Raw genomic sequence first — 20,461 nt, 5'->3', positions numbered from 1 at the left:
TAGGTGCATTGCCCATTGTGAAACGGCCATACAAATCAGGTTCACTTTGAGTTGTTAGCCAATCTCAACCAAAGTGATAGTGGGAATGATACAGTGGGCCTCAGCATCCCTGACTGAGGCAGGGAATATAAATTCAGCAAGAGTTCCTAACCCTGATTGCTATCTAGTGACTCCAGCCAGAAAGTGCACACATCAGCCTCCAGTGAGGAGAGGATTGGGCTTGGCTGTGATGCCCTCCATAGTTGAAAAAACTATTGACTCTCACTATCTGGCCAAGAAAGCAGTGTGATACTGCATTCCACATCAGTCTGTGCATCAGCTGTGTGTGTGGGGGGGGGGGCGGGGGGGAAATTGGAGGGGAAAATGTTTCTTAAAAGAAAACAACTGTGAGACAAGCTGTAAAATCTGACCTTGTGAAGGTATGAGGTCTGTTCACATATCCTTTTATCGCAAGTAAATGCGATGGAATAATTTTCTAATTTTGTCAATGAGACTCAATAGAAGGAATGTGACATTGTCAACTTCCAGTAAGATCAAACTCACTCTATGAGGGAGCTGAAACATAATAAATCCCTTGGGCCAGGACATTCATTAGATTGAATTAAAGTGGATTGAGCACACAGGATCAAAAAACAACTACAGGAGAGACCAATAACTCTCCCATTCTCCATGACTGGTTTTTGAAGCTGCACCCCAGACACATACAGAATTTCAGTTGGTCACTGAGTCAAACAAAAGCAGCAGGATTATTAATAATGATATCAATATCCCTCAACAAATAATTAATAAGCAGTATGTCATAACGTGATGTAAACATTGAAAACCAAACCTTCGGCTCTTTTCTTTTTACAAAAGATGTCTTAATATCAAGAGACAATGAGGAGGAAAAATTATGGATTTCACTTTGCTTTATTGCTGTATTTTAACAGTTAACAAAGTCACACTTTTCTGTTGTGAGCTGCACTTTGTCCATCACAATCCAGATTGATGAAAAGCGATTTTCTGAAAAATCAAATATGATTGTTATTTTTTTCAGAAACTGGTTAGCCTGTGTTATGAGCAGATATTTGACTGGAATATTACTCTAATTACAGATGTGTGTGGGAGGGGGGTGAATGTGGGAGAGGGCAGAACCTCCGTGGGGGTTCTTCCAATCTCCTGCGAAAAATTCAGTGGATGATTGGTGGAGAGATGGTAGAAACCATGTTTACAATGTGTCTCTGGAGTTTCCCTGGAGGTTTCGATAGACTGGGAAAACCACTGCAGAAATTCTACCTCAGGGTATTTATCTAGGGGTAGAAATTCATCATGGGCGACATTGCAAAGCAAGGAATTTTGCATCTACTGCCTTTTATATGCCCTGCCTGTCATTGAACTCAATAAAACTGAATATCAGGAGTGGTTATATAACAGGCAAATAATATGATGTCTCCCATCTTTGGTGACATTTCTACCTCAATCCTTTCTTTATTAGAGAGGGTACCATGAACAATGTGTATGATCTATCAGATATGCCAATTATACTATTTTCATGTCATCACAAGCTGTGTAACGTAAGCTGGGTGTACAGTTACCTGAATTGAATTCAAGCAAATGGTTTGAAGCTATGTTTAAACTGTGCCTGTACAACCATATCTTTAATTGTGGGTCTCATGTAGCCAATAGTAATGGCAGATTTGATAAGGGCAGTAGCCAGGAAAATCCCAGCAAGTACAGCAAGTGATTAAGAAGGCTAATGGAATGCTATCCTTTATTATGAGATGGGTTGAACATAAAAGTAAGGATGGAATGCTTCAGTTATACAGAGCATTGGTGAAACCACACCTCGAATACTGTGTGCAATTTTGATCTCCTTATTTAAGGAAGGATGTAAATACATTGGAGGTTGTTCAAAAGAGGTTTACTAGATTGGTACCTGAAATAAGTGGGTTGTCTTATGAGGAAAGGTTGGACAGACTGGGCTTGTTTTCACTGGAGTTTAGAAGAGTGAGGAGTGATTTGATTGAAGTATACAAGATCCTGAATGGCCTTGACAAGGTGGACATTGAAAGGATATTTCCTCTTGTGGGTGAGTCCAGAACTAGGGGGCACTGTTTTAAAATTAAGGGTTGCTCTTTTAGGACAGAGATGAGGAGAAATTTTTCTGGGTGTTGTGCGACTTTGGAATTCTCTGCCTCAGAAGGTGGTGGAGGCGGGGTCATTGAATGTTTTGAAGGCAGATTAAGGATAGATTCTTGTTAGGCAAGGGAATCAAAGGTTATCAGGGTTAGATGGGAATGTGGAAATCAAAACAGAAAAAGATCAGCCATGATCTTATTGAATGGCGGAACAGGCTCAAGGGGCCGAATGGTCTAGTCCTGTTCCTATTTCTTATGTTCTTATGTTCCTAAGTGTCAGTCAGGGAATCTGGCATGTTGAGTTGTAATGGTACTGCTGGCTGTGTAAGACCCACGGCTCGAGACTCTCTGACATTAGCACAGTACAAATGCGCAGTGACATCACTTCAGGGAGCTATTTTTCTAGTAGGAGGTTGTTTCATTGCAGCTACAACAAATGCAAAGCCAGTGTTTTGAATTTTCTTTTTAATTTTGTACATATTAATAGGTGGCACGCTGTCCTGTGTATGTATTCAGAATTTCTGAGGCAGAGTGACATGGGGCTGATGGTGGAAATGAAGTCTATTGGCCACACGGCTTTAAGGTGCTTTCATATTTTAAAAGACCTGCAACTAAAGGCAAATGCCATTAAAAAGTGAAATTCTTTGCAAATTATTCTCCGTCCCTCTTTCACCTTTGCACTGCATTGCTCTGTGAGTGATTGGCTATGTTCTCAGCAGCAAGGCAAAATAAGGAGACACCTCCCTCATCACCATGGCAAAACTTCTGGAACCCAGTGTTGTGAATTGTGAGAAATATGTCAAAAGACTTATTGTATCTTATTTCGAGATCCACCTGTACATCATATCTGTTAGCAACCTCACTCTGCAGCTGCACTGCCCCCCACCCCCCCACACACACCCCCATACATCTCTGGCTTCATGAGCCTGGTGGCTCCACATTTCACTAGATGGATAATCATGCAGGGCACCATTACTAATATGCGCCCCATCCATAAAGCTCTGTGCAGGGAGTGTTCAGTCAGAACATTTATCCCTTAGCATCTTATATAGTATATAAAGTTATATCAAAAATCAAATGCTAACGTACATCATTGATCCAGCCGATGTAAGCTGAAACACGGGTCCAAACTGTTGGTTTCATGTAGGTGTCACATCCTGCTGCAGCGACGAAGCTGGTGGCTCCATGAACCTCGAATACCCCATCATGCTGACAATTTAGAGGCCCACCAGAATCTCCCTGTGAGGAAAACCATCAAAATCCTGTTATATTTGGTTCTTCAAACTGGAGTATGTAAGATTTATTTGATTTTTAAAAATCCACCTGTCAATCAAAATGGGGAACAAAAATCAAAGAGAAATAAAATGAAAGAGAAACAGGAAGGTAGAGAAACGGATAAGGAGAAAAAAATGTGAAGGGAAATATTGAAAAGAAAATAGGAATGAAAGAAGGAAGAGGAATGATAAGTGAGCAAGAGATTGAGAAAGAGGCTGATGAGAAGAAAAGAACAGGAAAAAAAGCCTTCACAACCTCAAGGTGTCCCACAAGAAAGAAAGACTTGCATTTACATAGCACCTTTCAAGAGTACTGGGCATCGCAAAGCACTTTACAGCCAATGAAGTACTTTTGAAGTGTAGTCACTGTTGGAATGTAGAGAAACACAGCATCTAATTTGCATACAGCAAACACAAAAATGAAAATGACCAGATAATCTGTTTTTCTGGTGTTGACTGAATGATAAAAATTGGCCGAGTCATCAGGGATAACTCCCCTGCCCTTCCTTGAAATAGTGCCATAGGATCTTTTATGTTTACTGAGAGGGCAGACAGTACCTCATTTCAATGTCTCTTCTGAAAGACAGCACTGACAGTAGTGAACGTTTCTTCAGTACTGCCCTGGAGTGTCAGCCTTGATTATGTGCTCAGGTCTCTGGAGTGGGACTTGAATCCTCAATCTTCTGAGGTGAGATTGCTATTACTGAGCCATGGCCAGTGCTATGAAGAGACAATGAGGCAGCTAGTGTTAGTTAAAAAGATGTAGCTGGATAAATGTTTGATGAGGGAAGTGATTGAGGGTAATGAGAGGTAGGGTGGTGCATGATATTTTCCAGACTTTGGGACTTGCTGGCTGGAACATAATGGTCTTTTCCAGTTTTGTACATCTGTTCCAGTGCTGAGAGATGAAGAGAAAGGAAATTGGAAAAAAGGGTAAATGCAGCCTCAGTGCTGAGTATCCAAGATTATTACCTGACAACCAGCAACAATACCATCACCTCCAGCACACACCATGTTTGGTGTAACATAATCACCCCACCATGCAGGCTCAGAACATATTTCATAGGCAACAACCCTAATGGGAGCCTGCTGAAGAGTAGGATTAACTGTCCCACCATCTGCATCAAGAAAAAGATCCACTGTTACTGTTGTATTTTTGACAATCACTTTTTTTATAGTTCACATTTTATCCTAGATAATCTAACGCCATATTATCTGCTTGACTATGGAAACAACAAACAGGTTGAAGACCATTTAATAGCTTCTAACCATTTGCCTTCCATGTGTACATTCTAGTTTAAGTATTTATGACAGTTGAAGCCAACATTTTCCTGGATTAATATAGTGTACACTCATGGAAGATCCGTAATGGGGTCTGAGATTTCATAATGCAGACTTATCGAAAAATAACATTCAGCTGCTTGCAGAAAAACTCTATATCTCAATGTATGCCTTATATGCATTTACCTCAAACATTTCAAAGCTGTGAGGATTTGAAGAAGCAAACAATGAAGGAGGAGGAAGGAGCACAAAAGGAAAGGAATGAAGAAAAAAACATCGAAATAAAACAAAGGAACCTGAGAAAAATTGTGCACTCAGGACAAAAGGCAATATTGCTTTCTGCCTATTGCGTTAATGTGTTAATACCCATTGTATAACAGGATAAATACGTGTGGTGAGCAATTACTCATGACTGAGTGTTTGTGGGTTTTGGTTTCTATTTATAATACCTGTAGGATGGTTAGAACTAAAAAGATGAGATTTTTAATTAACATTTCTGTAGTTTTAGCAGTCCAGGAAACAGCTGAAGGTGCTTTGTGGCATCTTTTTCCCTTGTGCCTCCTCCTCTGGCCAGCATGGCAAGTGGGCAGATTGCCAACTCATCCCTAACTGGCAGTGCCAATATTACTCAAATGATAGAGGTTGTGGTTCAAGCTGGGAGAGATGAGTGATATCACTGGGAATCTTATCTATCTTATGCCACTGGATGATATCAATATTATTTCAATCAAAGTTAGCTAGCTTCTTAATCCTTAAAGTGCCAGCAGCTTCAAGGAAACTCCAGCCTCCCTGGGCTGAACCATTTAGTTTGTTTTTGGTTCATGTGAAAATGAGCAATACTTTTTTTTAAAATTGAGAAACTACAATGAAGTACCAAGGTCCACAGAACAGGAGGCTTACAAGGTTAAAAACAGTAAAAATAAAGACAAGGGCTACTGAGGAATATAGTGGCCGAACAGCACATAGATAGACTGAAAGGTCTAGATTTTCTGCTTAAGTTACACAGATCCCTTAGCTTAACTTGGACAGCCGAAGGTTACTCCCTTCTTATCCCTACCGCTTCTAGGATTTCCATGCCAGAAGTTATGGGCAACATAAAATACATTAGTGGGTAATGATTTGCAAATGATGGAAATACATCAACAACAACTTATATTTATAAAGATCGCAGAGTGACCCAGGCCACAGGTAAGTAATGTTCGTGGTTGGGGGGGTGGCTTCACCCTTTTTTCCTTTCCTGATGTCCAGTCCCTCAACTGGAGGTGACAAGCTGGCTGCATGGTTTTAGCTGCCATTCACGCCACATGGCAATACCAGCAGCGCTGAGATGAGGCCCTTAAGTGGTTATTAATTGGCCCCTTAAAGGCCTCAATAGGTGGTGGAGGTGGGAAGGCGTTGGGGTTCTGGTACGCTACCTTCCCACCTCCGAGCTTGCCACAAGCAAGAGCAGAAGATTCCTCCTTATTTCTCTATGGGAACAGGAAGGGCCCGTTACAATTTAACTGACCACAAAGTCCACATGACAACAATCAATTGCACAGATATAAGTATGGAAGCTGCAGACCACTCTAGGCTGCGAAAAGCCCGTGTCATGGCCAACCTTCATGATCAGTCCAGACTGACTCCCTGGTGGAGACTAGGCAATCTAATTGAAGAATGCAAAAGACTCTGAGACTAGAACTTCTTGAAGCAAGTGGAATTGCTGTCGTGTTGAAGAAGCAGCAGGTGGAAAATCCTGATGTGACTTGCATGTGAAGGGCTGATTTGCTTTCTGATAAAGCTTTAAGATGCTTAGTAGGAAAATGCTGCGCATGAATTCCTAGTTACCTACTTCGAGTGTAGCCCCAGCCAGTGACGTAACACAGGTAGTTATTTGGTAACGTAGAACCTGCCTTGGGCAATACTCCAAACTGGACATACTGGTTCAGGACAGCATCTTTCGCCAGGTAAAGCAAAGCAATGTCGTTCCTTTAAAATAAATTGTTTTTCTGGCATAAATCTTGGTGTTTTTTTTATCAGTATGCTGCAGGTGCACCTTAAAACTTAAGACCTATCCATACAGTGGTTTGCGAGAACCTACAGTTCAGCTGAGCTATTGATTATATACAGTTTTATATTTATATTTTATTCTCATTTTCCTCCCCTTCAGTCTTGAAGGCCTCAGTTCTGCTGGGGTACTATTCCACATGCAGCACTCACCCTCTGCTGCCTCATCCAAGTGGCTATGTGCCTGCTTAGATGATGAGCTTCAGCAGGCTTTTCAACGGTATGTTGTGGGGCTGAACCTGAGGTCTTCCTTCCTCAACACACACAGACACACGTTTTTCTCGGTGTCACTAACAACACTGAGGCAAATTATAGTGCTAGTGCAGTTAATGAATATTATATAATCAATGCAGGGGCACATGTATTTTTCTTTAGCCCAAACAAAACTGCACTAACGAGTTACAACTCTTATGAGGTTGTAACGTTTTTAAGGACTAGAGCATGCAGCAAGAGAGCAGCCATGATGAACTGGATTTTAAAATTACTATGGTGTCAACACATTTCTCATTTATCCAAAATAGTAATATAACTACGTACCCAATTGCAAGGTCGCCAGTCCAACCTTCGTGGCGAATGATATTTTCAACATAAATGTACTGTTCGGTTCTATCATCCTCATAAATGTTGTGATCGCCCAAGACTACACGGTATGACAGATTTACGCTGTTGATTAAAGGAATTGATAAGTCACTCCAAACTAAAGTGTTGGAGAAGGCTTCAAATGACAAAATCTCATAATCAGACCTTTCTTGTTGGCTACAAAGAGGAATAAGATCATTAAAGGAGCACTGTTGTCTGATAAAGTAGCAGGGGTGATACTGCTACTTTTATTACTCTGCTGGTACATAGTTACTCATTTGTAATGGTGAGCTGTGCTCATTTTCAGTTTTCTTTGGTATCTTGTAACTAATTTTATCCATTCCCAATTACAAAGCTTTTTCATAACTTTTATTTGCAAGTTGAAGAAACTGTTGCTAACTACTTTGTTAGGCTAGTTATTTATTAAGATGGAGAACTGTAAACCATGCACCGTTCTCTAAGGATCTGCTAGAAATCCTTTATGAATTTTTTGAGAATCTCTTGAGTCTTTTGATGAGGTGTAAATGTCTTTGGAAGGAATGGACTTGATGGGCCTAATGGCCTTTTCTAGTGTTCGACTTCCTTACAAATGTACACAATATAAACAGATTGGAAAGAAAGTGAACTGGAGAGAGGGAGGGAAGAAGTAAGAGAAAGATGCAAAAAGAAACAACGAAAGAAAGAACACAGATTTCGAAACCACAAAGGTAGAAAAGAATGAGAATGCTTCTGTTTCACACAATACAGTGAGACTGGCACAATCTTGGAACAGATTGAACATTCATAGTAATCCTGCTGTTAATCTATCAAAGAGTCTCAATCAAAATCATTCACCTATCGACACAGTGAGCAGCAGTCAACACCCATCTCTTGAGGATCAGGGTGCCACCACAGGTGTGGTACCAGTAACTAGCGTAACCTTGAAGGGAGACCTGTAAAAAATAATTCAATCGGTCATACACTAAAATCCTGTTTTCAAAACACACGAGACTTCACATTTATACAGAATATATTTCTAACCAAGCTGTATGAAATGCACAGAGTATAGTAAATAAGATTGGGGAGCTACAGGCGCAGATTGTCATGTGGAAATATGATGTTGTGGCGATAACAGAGACCTGGCTCAAGGAAGGGCAGAACTGGGTGGTAAATATTCCAAGGTACAAGGTGTTCAGAAAAGATAGGAAAGGGGGACAGGTGGCGGTATTAGTTAAGGAGAGCATTGCAGTGCTGGAGAAAGAGGATGTCCTAGAGGGTTCAAGGACAGGATCAATTTGACCAGAGCTAAGGAACAAAAAGTGGGCAATTATATTGCTTGGTGTAGTCTATAGACCACCAACTAGTGAGAAGGACGTAGAAGAACAAACTTGCAGGGAAATTACAAAGAGATGCAAGCCTTATAGAGTAGTTATAATGGGGGACTTTAATTACCCAAACGTAGACTGGGACAATGGTAGTATAAAGGTTGGAGGGGGGGAAAAGTTCCTAGATTGTGTTCAGGAAAATTTTCGAGAGCAGTATGTGTCCAATCCAACAAGAAATCTGGTTCTTGGAAATGAGGTGAGCCAAGTAGATCAAGTGTCAATGAGGGAACATTTAGGAGACAGTGATCATTGTTTTGTACGTTTTAGGATGATGATAGAAAAGGACGATAGGCAATCCAGAGTAAGAATAATTAACTGGATGAGAGCCAACTTCGATGGGGCAAGAACGGAGCAGGGCTAGATAGACTGGAGTGAAAGATTGGCAGGAAAAACTGTAGCTGAACAATGGGCTACCTTCAAAAAAGAATTGGTTCGGGCACAGTAAAGGTATATTCCATCAAAAGGGAAAGATGGGGCAAACAAATCCAGAGCTCCCTGGTTGAAAAAGGAGATAGAAATTAAGATAAAGAAGAAAAAGTGTGCTTATGACAGGTGTCAGGTAGAAAATACAATTGAGAACCAAGAGGAATACAGAAGGTTCAGAGGGGAGGTGAAAAAGCATATTAAAGAAGTGAAGAGGGATTATGAGAAAAGACTGGCAGTCAACATAAAGGGGAATCCCAAAGTCTTCTATAGGCATATAATTAATAAAAGGGTAGTAAAAGGAAGAGTAGGGCTGATTATGGGCCTAAAAGGGAATTTACACATGGACAAAGGAGCCATGGCTGAGGTACTAAATGAATACTCTGCATCTGTGTTTACCAAGGAGGTAGATGCTACCCAGGCCATGGTGACAGACGAGGAAACTCTGTCACTTGAAGGGTTCAAAATTGATAAGGAGGAAATGTTGAATAGACTGTCGGTACTCAAAGCTGACAAGGCACTGGGACTGGACGAGATGCATCCAAGGATATTGAAGGAAGTGAGAGTAGAAATTGCAGGGGCACTGGCCATAATTTTTCAGTCTTCCCTAGACTCAGGGGAGGTGCCTATGGAATGGAGAATTGCAAACGTTATGCGCTTGTTCAAAAAAGGTTGTAAGGATAAGCCCAGCAATTACAGACCAGTCAGTTTAACTTCAGTGGTGGGCAAGATTCTAGAAACAATTATTTGGGATAGAATTAGTAGTCACATGGAAAAATATGGGTTGATAAGGAAGAGCCAGCATGGATTTCTATAGGGGAATTCGTGTTTAACTGACTTGGAGTTCTTTGAAGAGGTAACAGAAAAGTTCGATGAGGGAATGCTGTTGATGTGGTGTACATGGACTTTCGAAAGGCATTTGATACAGTGCCACACAACATATTTGTGAGAAAAGCTATTGCTCATGGAATAAAAGGGACAGTAGTAATGTGGATATAAAATTGGCTGAAATATAGGAAGCAGAGAGTAATGGTTAATGGATATTTTTCAGGCTGGAGGAAGGTTTGTAGTGGAGTTCCCCAGGGGTCGGTATCGGGACCCTTGCTTTTCCTGATATATATTAATGATCTAGATCTTGGTGCGCAGGGGACAATTTCAAAGTTTGCAGATGACAAGAAACTTGGGAGTGTTGTAAACTGTGAGGAGGACAGTGTAGAACTTCAGAAGGACATAGACACGTTAGAGTGGGCAGATAGGTGGCAGATGAAGTTCAATGTGGAGGAGTGTGAGGTGATGCATTTTGGTAGGAAGAACATGGACAGACAATATAAAATAAGGGGTGAAATTTTGAAGGGGATGCAGGAGCAGAAAGACCTGGGTGTATATCATTGAAGGTGGCAGGACAGGTGGAGAGGGCAGTTAATAAAGCATATAATAGCCTGGGCTTTATTAGTAGGGGCATAGACTACAAGAGCAGGGAGGTTATGCTGAATTTATATAAGACAGTCGTTAGACCTCAGCTGGAATATTGTGTACAGTTCTGGGCTCCACATGATGGGAAGGATATGAATACATTGGAGAGAGTGCAGAAGAGGTTTACAAGAATGGTTCCAGGGATGAGAAACTTCAGCTTTGAGGATAGATTGGAGAGGTTGGGACTGTTCTCCTTGGAGAGAAGAAGGCTGAGCAGATTTGATAGATGTTCAAAACCATGAAGGGACTGGACAGAGTAGATGGGGAGAAGCTGTTCCCATTTGTAAAAGGATCAAGAACGAGAAGGCACAGATTTAAAGTGATTTGAAAAAGAAGCAAATGTGACGGGAGAAAAAACTTTTTCACACAGCGAGTGGTTTGGGTCTGGAATGCACTGCCTGGAAGTGTGATGGAGCCAGGTTCAATTAAGGCATTCAAGAGGACATTATTTGAATAGAGACAATGTGAAGGGGTATGAGGGAAAAGGCAGGGCAATGGCACTAGGTCATAATGCTCATTTGGAGAGCCTGTGCAGACATGATGGGCCGAATGGCCTCCTTCCGTGGCTTTAGAATTCTGATTCTATGAAATTGCAAAATTTCTAGTCAGTTGAAAGTTTGAAAATCATATTTTCAAAATTAAAGGGGAATAGCCTCGTGACACTGTCGATGTAGATAGATATCCAGAAACTCAGCTATCCTGTCATATTGTCCAAGAGAATATAGGGAAAGAAAGGATTGTAGAAAGATGCTGAGCCATGCAGATCAAGTATGCTCCAGTTTTGTCCTGGCCTGTGATAAGTAAGCTGCTTTCTGATGAGACAGTGGTGAGGGAGCTGCAATTTGCCCCAGTGCCCCTGGGTTAGGGAGGCGATAACCAGCCAAGGTTTCTGATTGCTGTCCTGTAATGGGCAATAGCTTACTTATGTGGGTATGGGATCATTGGCTTTCAAAGGATGTGAGGGATGTTTTTGTTTAAATATTGCTTACAATTAATAAAAACATTGATATCTATTTACTTTTCATGGCCTTCAGGTGGACGGAGATGAGAGGTCACTGAAAATTGTAGGAAAGAATTTGGTCAAATATTATTTTTTGTTTGAAATTAATTGCAAAGCTCCAACTGCTTTCTAAGGCCTTAGCATAACATTATTGTGGGATTCAGGAAAGAGCACTGAAATTTGGTGAGGGGACTCATTACTTCAAATTCTAGTGAGTTTATAGAGTGCTGATGGTAATCCATGTTGGTGAATAGGAATGGTTGGATCTTTAGTACCTGCCATGGCCACGCGTTGGGTTTTGCCTCGGTCCCTCCAATGACACGTTCCTGTCCAGAACAGAGCCCTGTAAATATTAAGGAGATGAAATGTTTTCATTACAATCTATACTGACCAACATCTACTACCTTTAACTTAAGTAATCAGGAAGTCTGTAAAAAGCATTGTATCCCCTCGCAATGTGGCAAATCAAACTTCAAGGACTCTCAGACCAGGTCAGGTATGGTAAAAACCCTGTACTGCAGAAGTTGTTGGCCAACTTCTTTTCTTTGTGGTTCACAAAATCACTAAATAATTATGGATGAGGATTCGGCCCACCTTACTTTATCCATTAAAAACGACCCTAAAGTCTCTTAATTTGTTCTTAAATGATTCCAGGGTTGTTTTCTCCTCTACTCTTTCCAGCAATCCATTCCATGTACTGATCACGTATTGTGAAGAAGAGCTTCTAAGTTATCGGTCTTAAATTGGCCTTTTATTGTTTGAAACTGCGTCTTCTTGGCCTACTCCTGCAATTTAATATCCAGCAATGAGGTAACATTAATGAGTCCTGCTTCAATTTCAACCCTGAGGTAATGCTAAATGTAGTCCCTTTTCATACCTCTAGTCCCAAGAAATTCAACCTAACCAAACTGACAAACAAAAATAAACACAAATAGGATGGAATTTATTGGGCTTTGAGGCATGCTTGCCAGGCTTCAAGGGCTGTATGTGACCCTAAGCCCTAAGATCGTGGATTAAACACCCAGACTGCACTCTACCTCAGCATCAGAAAAGCCTAATGTGACATTACCCATCTTTGTGGCATGTTGAATTGAGATTGTCAATTGGGATTTGGGAACTGGGTTGAAACGGCCCCCACACAGATTAGAACCTTGCAGTCAGCAGAGGGTGTGCGCTTATGCTTCAGTTACTGGCTGGAGGCTAAAAACTGCCATCCATGGCCCTGAAAATCTGCAATGTTTATGGCAGATTCAGGGTGGCCAGGTAGCCATGGGTGTGGAAATTGGGGCAGGACTCATTAATGCTTGGACTCCACCCTGGTCAGTGATGCATTGGAGTTACCTGTTGGCATGGGAGCAAGAGGTTCTTGTGTTCACCCCTTTGTAGCCTGTTGTCAGAAAGTGGACGCAGGACTGGCAGCATGACCAGCTGGAATTCCTGTTAACACTACATCTGGTGCCACTGATTACATAGAATTACACTGAATCTACAGCGTAGAAAGAGGCCATTTGACCCAACTGGTTAATGCTGACTTTTGTGCTTCACACGAGCCTCCCTCCACACCTCTCATCTACCCATTTAATGTATCCTTGTATTCCTTTCTCACTCATGTGCTTATCTAGCTCTCCTTAAATACATCTTGGTGTTTTCCTCAACCACTCCTGCATGAGACAGGCATTCAATGCTTCACAGCAGTGGAAGTGGAGCCTACAGCAGTGTTTCAACAGCCAGTCGAAAGAGTCTACGTCAAAGAGTAAGTACCCTTGCTGCAAAGGGAGGTGAAATGGAGGGACGACATAAAACAATTACAATCGCCAGGGAAAGGGTACTGAGAAAATTATTAGACCTGAAGTCTAACAAGTCTCCAGGACCTGATGGACTTCATCCTAGAGTCTTAAAAGAAGTCACTGCTGAGATAGTAGATGCATTGGTTCTAATTTTCCAAAATTCCAAAAAGTTATGCAAGAATAGCAAATGATAAGGAAGGCAAATGAAATGTTGTTGTTTATTGCAAGGGGAATGGAATATAAAAGTAGGGATGTTTGACTGCATCTGTACAGGGCTTTGTGAGACCACATCTGGAGTACTGTGTACAGTTTTGGTCTCCTTATTTAAGAAAGGAGAAAGGCGTTTGACGTTTGAAGCAGTTCAGAGAAGGTTCACTCGACTGATACCTGGGCTGGGGAGGGTTATCTTATGAGGAAAGAAGAAGAATTGGAAGAAGAGTTGAGCTTATTGAAACTTATAAGATTCTGAGGGGTCTTAACAGGGTGGATGCTGAAAGGATGTATCCCTTTGTGAGAGAGATTAGAACTAGGGGACACAGTTTAAAAATAAGGGGTCTCCCATTTAGGATGGAGATGAGGAGAATTTTTTTCTCTGTGGGTCATTAGTCTTTGGAACTCTCTTCCCCAGAGAGCAGTGGAGGCTGGGTCATTGAATATTTTTAAGGCAGAGGTAGATAGATTCTTGAATAACAAGGGAGTCAAAGGTTATTGGAGAGTAGGTTGGAATGTGGAGTTGAGGCCACAATCAGATCAGTCATAATCTTGATGAATGGCGGAGCAGGCTGGAGGGGTAAATGGCCTACTCCTGCTCCTAATTCTTATGTTTGTATGTTCGTATGTTTGGAACAATTTGTATTATTTACTGAAAATTTTCAGCCAGCCTTACTCTAAGTGACTGGCCATTGCCACCTTTTCCTGCCTCACCCCTTCAGCCCACCTAGCAGACATCCAACCTGTGTCAGTGCTGGAACATGCATCCGCTAACTGAGGTGAAAGACCAGACAACCCCAGACCCCAGAGGTGAAAAGTCAGAGTTATAACCACTGCAATACCCAGTCCCCCAACGGTATTTTTCTAGTCACTAATTTCATATCAATCTGAAACAAACTGAATGTAAACCTCATAAGCACTTTATACAATTTGTTGTTTCATCTGACTCCTTTGACATGTTAAAATAAAAGTAAAATACTGCAGATGCTGGAAATCTGAAATAAAAACAAAGTGATGATGTTGCATCAGGTGATTCCGAAGAAGAGTCACATTGGACTCAAAATGTTAACTCTGTTCTTCTCTCCGCAGATTCTGCCAGACCTGCTGAGGTTTTTCCTGCACTTTCTGCTTTTTATTCCTTTTATATGTTATTACCTTGTAACACAACCTATCTATGCACTATACACATATTAACATTCACCAACTTTCAAGTCAATCAAAATTATAGCTGCTTCTGACTCTAAAAATGGAGCGGAAGAGCAACAATAACGGCAGGTCAAATATGTGAAGTTGTACTTACCATGCAGGGCAAGGCTCACTAAAAACACCAGTTGCAACATCATGGCAGTTGTGCTGTAGGAACTCTTGACTCTGCTGTCTGGCATTTATAGCCAGATATATCAAACACCTGATGCAAACTGGATCAACTCCCAGCTCATTTAGTAACTGCGATAAAGTTACTAATGTTGAAATGTGCTGATCAATAGCAACTGAACAAGCATTGGACATGAATAGTTACTGACAGTATTTCATAATGTGAGAGAATCTACAGGTGACATCAGTCTCCGTTCCAAACAATAAATGAGTAATTATGCCTTGGCCAGGGAAACTAAAAACATTCCATCATTTTAAGAATGTAGATATCGTTTATCTCCTCAATTCATTTCTTGGTCTCCCCATGTGCCGTTCCTGGCCAAGTAGACCTGTTCTGTGCCAATGTTACCCTTACCTTTCGCTTACCTTTCGGTAGGAAGTGTGTGAGACCAGAGCAGGATGGGTACCCTGCTGATCTTTCTCTCTCTCTCTCTTCTCTTCTCCCTCCTTCTCCTCTCCCCCCCCCCCCCACCCCGCCTTGTGGGATGGTGTCTCACTCTGTCTGGCATTTCTCTATAACAGTATAGTGAAGAGTGGAAATGTTATGTGGTATAATGTAGTGGTTCTTATCTTGGACTGGCAAATTGGCAGTTTTGAATTTAAATCTCATGTGATAAGTTGTGAAATTAAATTCAATAGTTCTTGTCATTTTGTGGGCAGTCGTCAGAACTGAAATGACCATGAAAGTTGCCAGATTGCCATTAGAAACTTAATGTCCTTAAGGGAAGGGAACTTGCTGTCCCCACCTGGTCTGGCCTACATGCAATGTCAGTCCCACATGACGTGGCTAACTCTGAAATGGCCTAGGAAGTCACTCAGTCATATGACAATTGCTTCAAGAAGGTCCACCATCTCCTTCTGAGTGCAATAAATGTGGCCTTGCCAGCAAACCCCACATCTTGAGAGCAAACATTAAAAAAAAAATTGTGGGTTCCAACAAATTTCTTCCAGGTCTGCTGTGCTGTGCATAAACACTCCTGTCACCTCTGATACAGGTATTGCTGAGTAAGCAGTTCACCACAAAATTGTATTCACTGCAACTGTTCACTAAAGCGTCCTGTTCATTTAAATAATCATACACAAGAAAAAGTAAAGGGGGTTTTTCTGGAATGGAGCTCAGTTAGCACATTATCATGGAGTGAATGACACAGAGGGGGTGGGAGGGGCTACAAGTGGCTCAGATTTCTCCAGGTTAGAGATGGGAAAAGTTGGTCACGACTCAATCTCTTGAACCGCATTCCGCAGGGTTCGTTCCCTCCCGGACACCCTGGTCCACTCCTCCATCACCCCCTACACATTAACCCCCTCCTACGGCACCTTCCCATGCAACCACAGAAGGTGCAACACCTGCCCCTTCACTTCCCCTTTCCTCACTGTCCAAGGGCCCAAACACTCCTTTCAACTGAAGCAGCATTTTACTTGCACTTCCCTCAGTTTAGTCTACTGCATTCGTTGCTCCCAATGTGGTTTCCTCTACATTGGAGAGACCAAACGCAGACTGGGTGACCGCTTTGCAGAACACCTTCGGTCTGTCCGCAAGCATGACCCAGACCTCCCCGTCGCTTGCCATTTCAACACTCCACCCTGCTCTCATGCCCACATGTCTGTCCTTGGCCTGCTGCAATGTTCCAGTGAAGCTCACCGCAAACTGGAGGAACAGCACCTCATCTTCCGACTAGGCATTTTATAGCCTTCCGGACCGAATATTGAGTTCAACAACTTTAGATCATGAACTCTCTCCTCCATCCCCACCCCCTTTCCGATCCCCTTTTTTTTTCTAATAATTTATATAGATTTTTCTTTTCCCACCTATTTCCATTATTTTAAAATGTATTTCTATCCATTGTTTTATCTCTACCGTTTAGCCTATTTCGATCCCTTCCCCCCACCCTACCCACCCCCATTAGGGTTATCTATAGCTTGCTCGTCCTGATTTCTACTCTTAATGTCACCTGTTAGCACATTCCTTAAATAATATCACCACCTTCAACATCTCTTTGTCCTTTTGTCTAAGACATCTTTTGGCTATCTCCACCTATCACTGGCCCTCTATCCAGCTCTACCTGTCCCACCCCCACCCCTTTAAACCAGCTTATATTTCACCTCTTTTCTATTTTTCCTTAGTTATGTTGAAGAGTCATACGGACTCGAAACATTAACTGTACCCCTCTCCGCAGATGCTGCCAGACCTGCTGAGTTTTTCCAGGTATTTTTATTTTTGTTTTGGATTTTCAGCATCCACAGTTTTTTGCTTTTCTCTTGAACCCTTTGTTTGAAGTTCACGTGAGTACACACTGAAGGGAGCAGGATTGGGCTTGGCTGTGGTGTTCACGCTGATAATTACTGTTCAAAGATACTGCTGGAGAATGAATACCCAGGTGAGGTGCAGAAGAGCTGCCACAGCTAGTAGAATCACAGGTCAATGCCTTTAGGAGGCAGACAACACTATGATTACATATTATAAAACAACAAGGTCAAATTAAAGGGGTATAGTAATGTGACTTTCGAGCTATTTTACCAAGTTTAGAAAAAGGGTCATTGAATAAAGCATTTGGTTATATGAAATAATATCATTACATCACATATGTATATGTGGGAGCAGGGTTCTCGATGTACGATTAACCCATGCCTGGTGCTTCCGATGCAGGCAACATGCAAACTTCGTGTTGCCTGCTTATTAATATGATTGTAGCATGCAGGCAGTGCTAAATGCAATGCTGAGTGGCTACATGTCTGAACAAGTTAGCACCACTTAAAACTAGACTACATAATTAAAAGCCAGCCTACACCTCTTGAAGGGGAGGTGCATTCTAGCTGCAGTAGGTCCTGGAAGGGGCTGGGGGAAGAGTGCTTCAGTAGGAGGAACACTGAATAATGGCACAACAGGGCAGAGAGCAAGCTCCAAGTATTTCTGTCACAGCACTAGAGGCTTGGTGCAGGTGGTGGACAGGAGAAGAGAGATTCTTTATCCACAGGGAACCAGGAGGCCCTCCAGACAGACACTGTGAAGGCAGTGGGAGCAGATAGATGTCATGGTCAATGCTAGCAGTGTAGCCCAGAGGATCTGGATGCAGTGCTGCAAGAAGCAGTGTCCTGGTGAACCAAATAATTAGGGCTGTGGAGAGGGCTTTAAACTAAATAGAGGGGGCGAGGGGAGGTTTCTGAAGAGGGGATACATGGACTCAAAAAGCAAAAGGATATGGCTACATTGCAGGGCAGCTACTTAGGTAATGATACCCAGAGTGTGACAGGAAGGGACAGAGTGTACAAGCATTGAAAAAAAGCAGCAAATAGGGTCAAAGGGTTCAAAAATGGTAAAAAGGCAAAATTAATGGCTGTGTACTTAAATGCACGCAGTATTCAGAACAAATTAAATGAATTAATGGTACAAATAGAGGTTAATGGGTATGATCTTATAGCCATTGGTACAAGGAGATCAAAGCTGGGAACTAAAGATTCAGGGGTGTGTGACTTTTCAAAAGGACAGGCAGGAAGGAAAGGGTGGTGGGGTAGCTTTGTTAATACGAAATGGAATAAGTACGATAGCAAGAAATGATCTTGGATCTGAAGATGTAGAATCCATATGGGTGGACGTAAGAAATAACAAGGGGAAGACGACACTGGTGTGAGTTATCTATAGGCCCCCTGATAGTAGCTATGCTGTAGGACAGAAAATAAATCAGCAGATAACGAGGGCATGTAACAAAGGCAGTATATTAATCATGGGTGACTTTAATCTTCATGTAGATTGGGAAAATCAAATTGGTAGAGGGAGCCATGAGCAAGAATTCATAGTGTAATCGGGGCTGTTTCCTAGAACAATATGTTGTGGATTCAACCAGGGATCAGGGTATTTTGGATCTGGTAACGTGTAATGAGGCAGGTTCAATAAATGATCTCAAAGTAAAAGATCTCCTAGGAAACAGTGACCATAACATGGTGGAATTTAGCATTGAGTTTGAGAGTGAGAAACTTAGTTCAGAAACAAATGTACTAAACTTTAATAAGGGTAATTACAAAGGAATGAGGGCAGAGTCGGCTGGAGTGGACTGGGAAAGGAGTTTAGCAGAAAGGACAGTTGATGAACAATGGCAGCAATTTAAGAAAATAGTTCATGACTCCCAACAAAGATATATCCCAGTGAGGAAGGAGGATTGTAGGAAAGGGATAAACCAACCATGGTTAACCAAGGAAGTTAAGGATAGTATTAAAGTGAAAGAAAAAAACATACAGTGTGACAAAGATTAGTGGCAAGCAAGAGAATTGGGAAAGTTTTGAAAACCAATAGAAGATGACCAAAAAAATAATAGATGGAGAAAATAAACTTTGAGGGTAAGCTAGCAAGTAATATATAAACTGATAGCAAGAGCTTCTTTAAATATATAAGAAGGAAGAGAGAGGCCGAAGTCAATATAGGCCCCTTAGAGAATGAGGCTGGGGAAATAATAATGGGGAACCAGGAAATGGTAGAAGAGTTGAATAAATACTTTGCATCAGTCTTCACGGTAGAAGACAGTAATAGCATACCAAAAATACGAAATAATCATGGGGCAAAAGGGCGGGGAGGGTGGGGGGGGTGGCGGTGGAGGTGGGGGGAAATAAATACAATAACTATCACTAGAGAAAAAGTACTAGGCAAACTAATGGGGCTAAAGGCCGATAAGTCACCTGGATCCGATGGGTTGCATCCTAGGATATTAAAGGAAATAGCTGCAGAGATAGTGGATGCACTGGTAGTAATCTTCCAAGAATCCTTAGATTCTGGAAAAATCCCAGAGGATTGGAAAACTGCCAATATAACACCCTTATTCAAAAAGAGAGGGAGACAAAAAAACAGGCCAGTTAGCTTAACATCCGTCATTGGGAAAATGTTACAGTCCATTCTAAAGGATGTAATTGCAGAGCATTTAGAAATGCATAATATAATCAAGCAGAGTCAGCATGGCTTCATGAAGGGGAAATCATGCCTGACAAATTTATTAGAATTCTTTGAGGACGTAACAAGCAGGATAAACAAAGGGGAACCAGTAGATGTAACATATTTGGATTTCCAAAAGGCGTTCAATAAGTTACCATACATAAGACTACTTAATAAGATATGAGCTCATGGTGTTGGGAGTAGTATATTAGCATGGATAGAGAACTGGCTAACTAATAGAAGACAGAGAGTTGGGCTACGGGGGTGGGGGGGGGGGGGTGTTCATTTTCAGGATGGCGACCTGTAACTAGTGGAGTGCCACAGGGATCAGTGCTGGGGCCACAATTATTTACAAAGTATATTAATGACTTGGATGAGGGAAGTGAATGTACTATCGCCAAGTTTGTGGATGACACAAAAATAGGTGGGAAGGCAAGTGGTGAGGATGACACAGAGTCTACTGAGGGATATAGACAGGTTAAGTGAGTGGGCAAAAACGTGGCAGATGGAATATAATGTGGGAAAATGTGAGGTTATGCACTTTGGCAGGAAGAATAGAGGAGCTGAATATTACTTAAATGGAGAAAGACTGCAGAAAGCTGCAGCACAGAGGGA

General features: G+C 41.7%; 1 protein-coding gene across 1 annotated transcript; it reads right to left on the bottom strand.

The window, feature by feature from the left end:
* Positions 1-954: 954 nt before the first annotated feature.
* Positions 955-14,939, bottom strand: LOC121273249 (chymotrypsin-like elastase family member 1). Its single transcript, XM_041180279.1, has 8 exons — positions 14,855-14,939; positions 11,833-11,900; positions 8,132-8,229; positions 7,256-7,381; positions 6,504-6,640; positions 4,364-4,509; positions 3,207-3,356; positions 955-1,002 (listed from the first exon to the last, which is right to left on the bottom strand). The coding sequence occupies exons 1-8, from the start codon at positions 14,937-14,939 to the stop codon at positions 973-975; spliced, it is 840 nt and encodes a 279-aa protein (XP_041036213.1). The 3' UTR covers positions 955-972.
* Positions 14,940-20,461: the final 5,522 nt, after the last annotated feature.

The sequence above is a fragment of the Carcharodon carcharias genome, chromosome X, assembly GCF_017639515.1.
Source record: "Carcharodon carcharias isolate sCarCar2 chromosome X, sCarCar2.pri, whole genome shotgun sequence".
NCBI classification, from domain to species: Eukaryota; Metazoa; Chordata; class Chondrichthyes; order Lamniformes; family Lamnidae; genus Carcharodon; species Carcharodon carcharias.
This window is presented reverse-complemented; position numbering and strand designations above follow the sequence as displayed.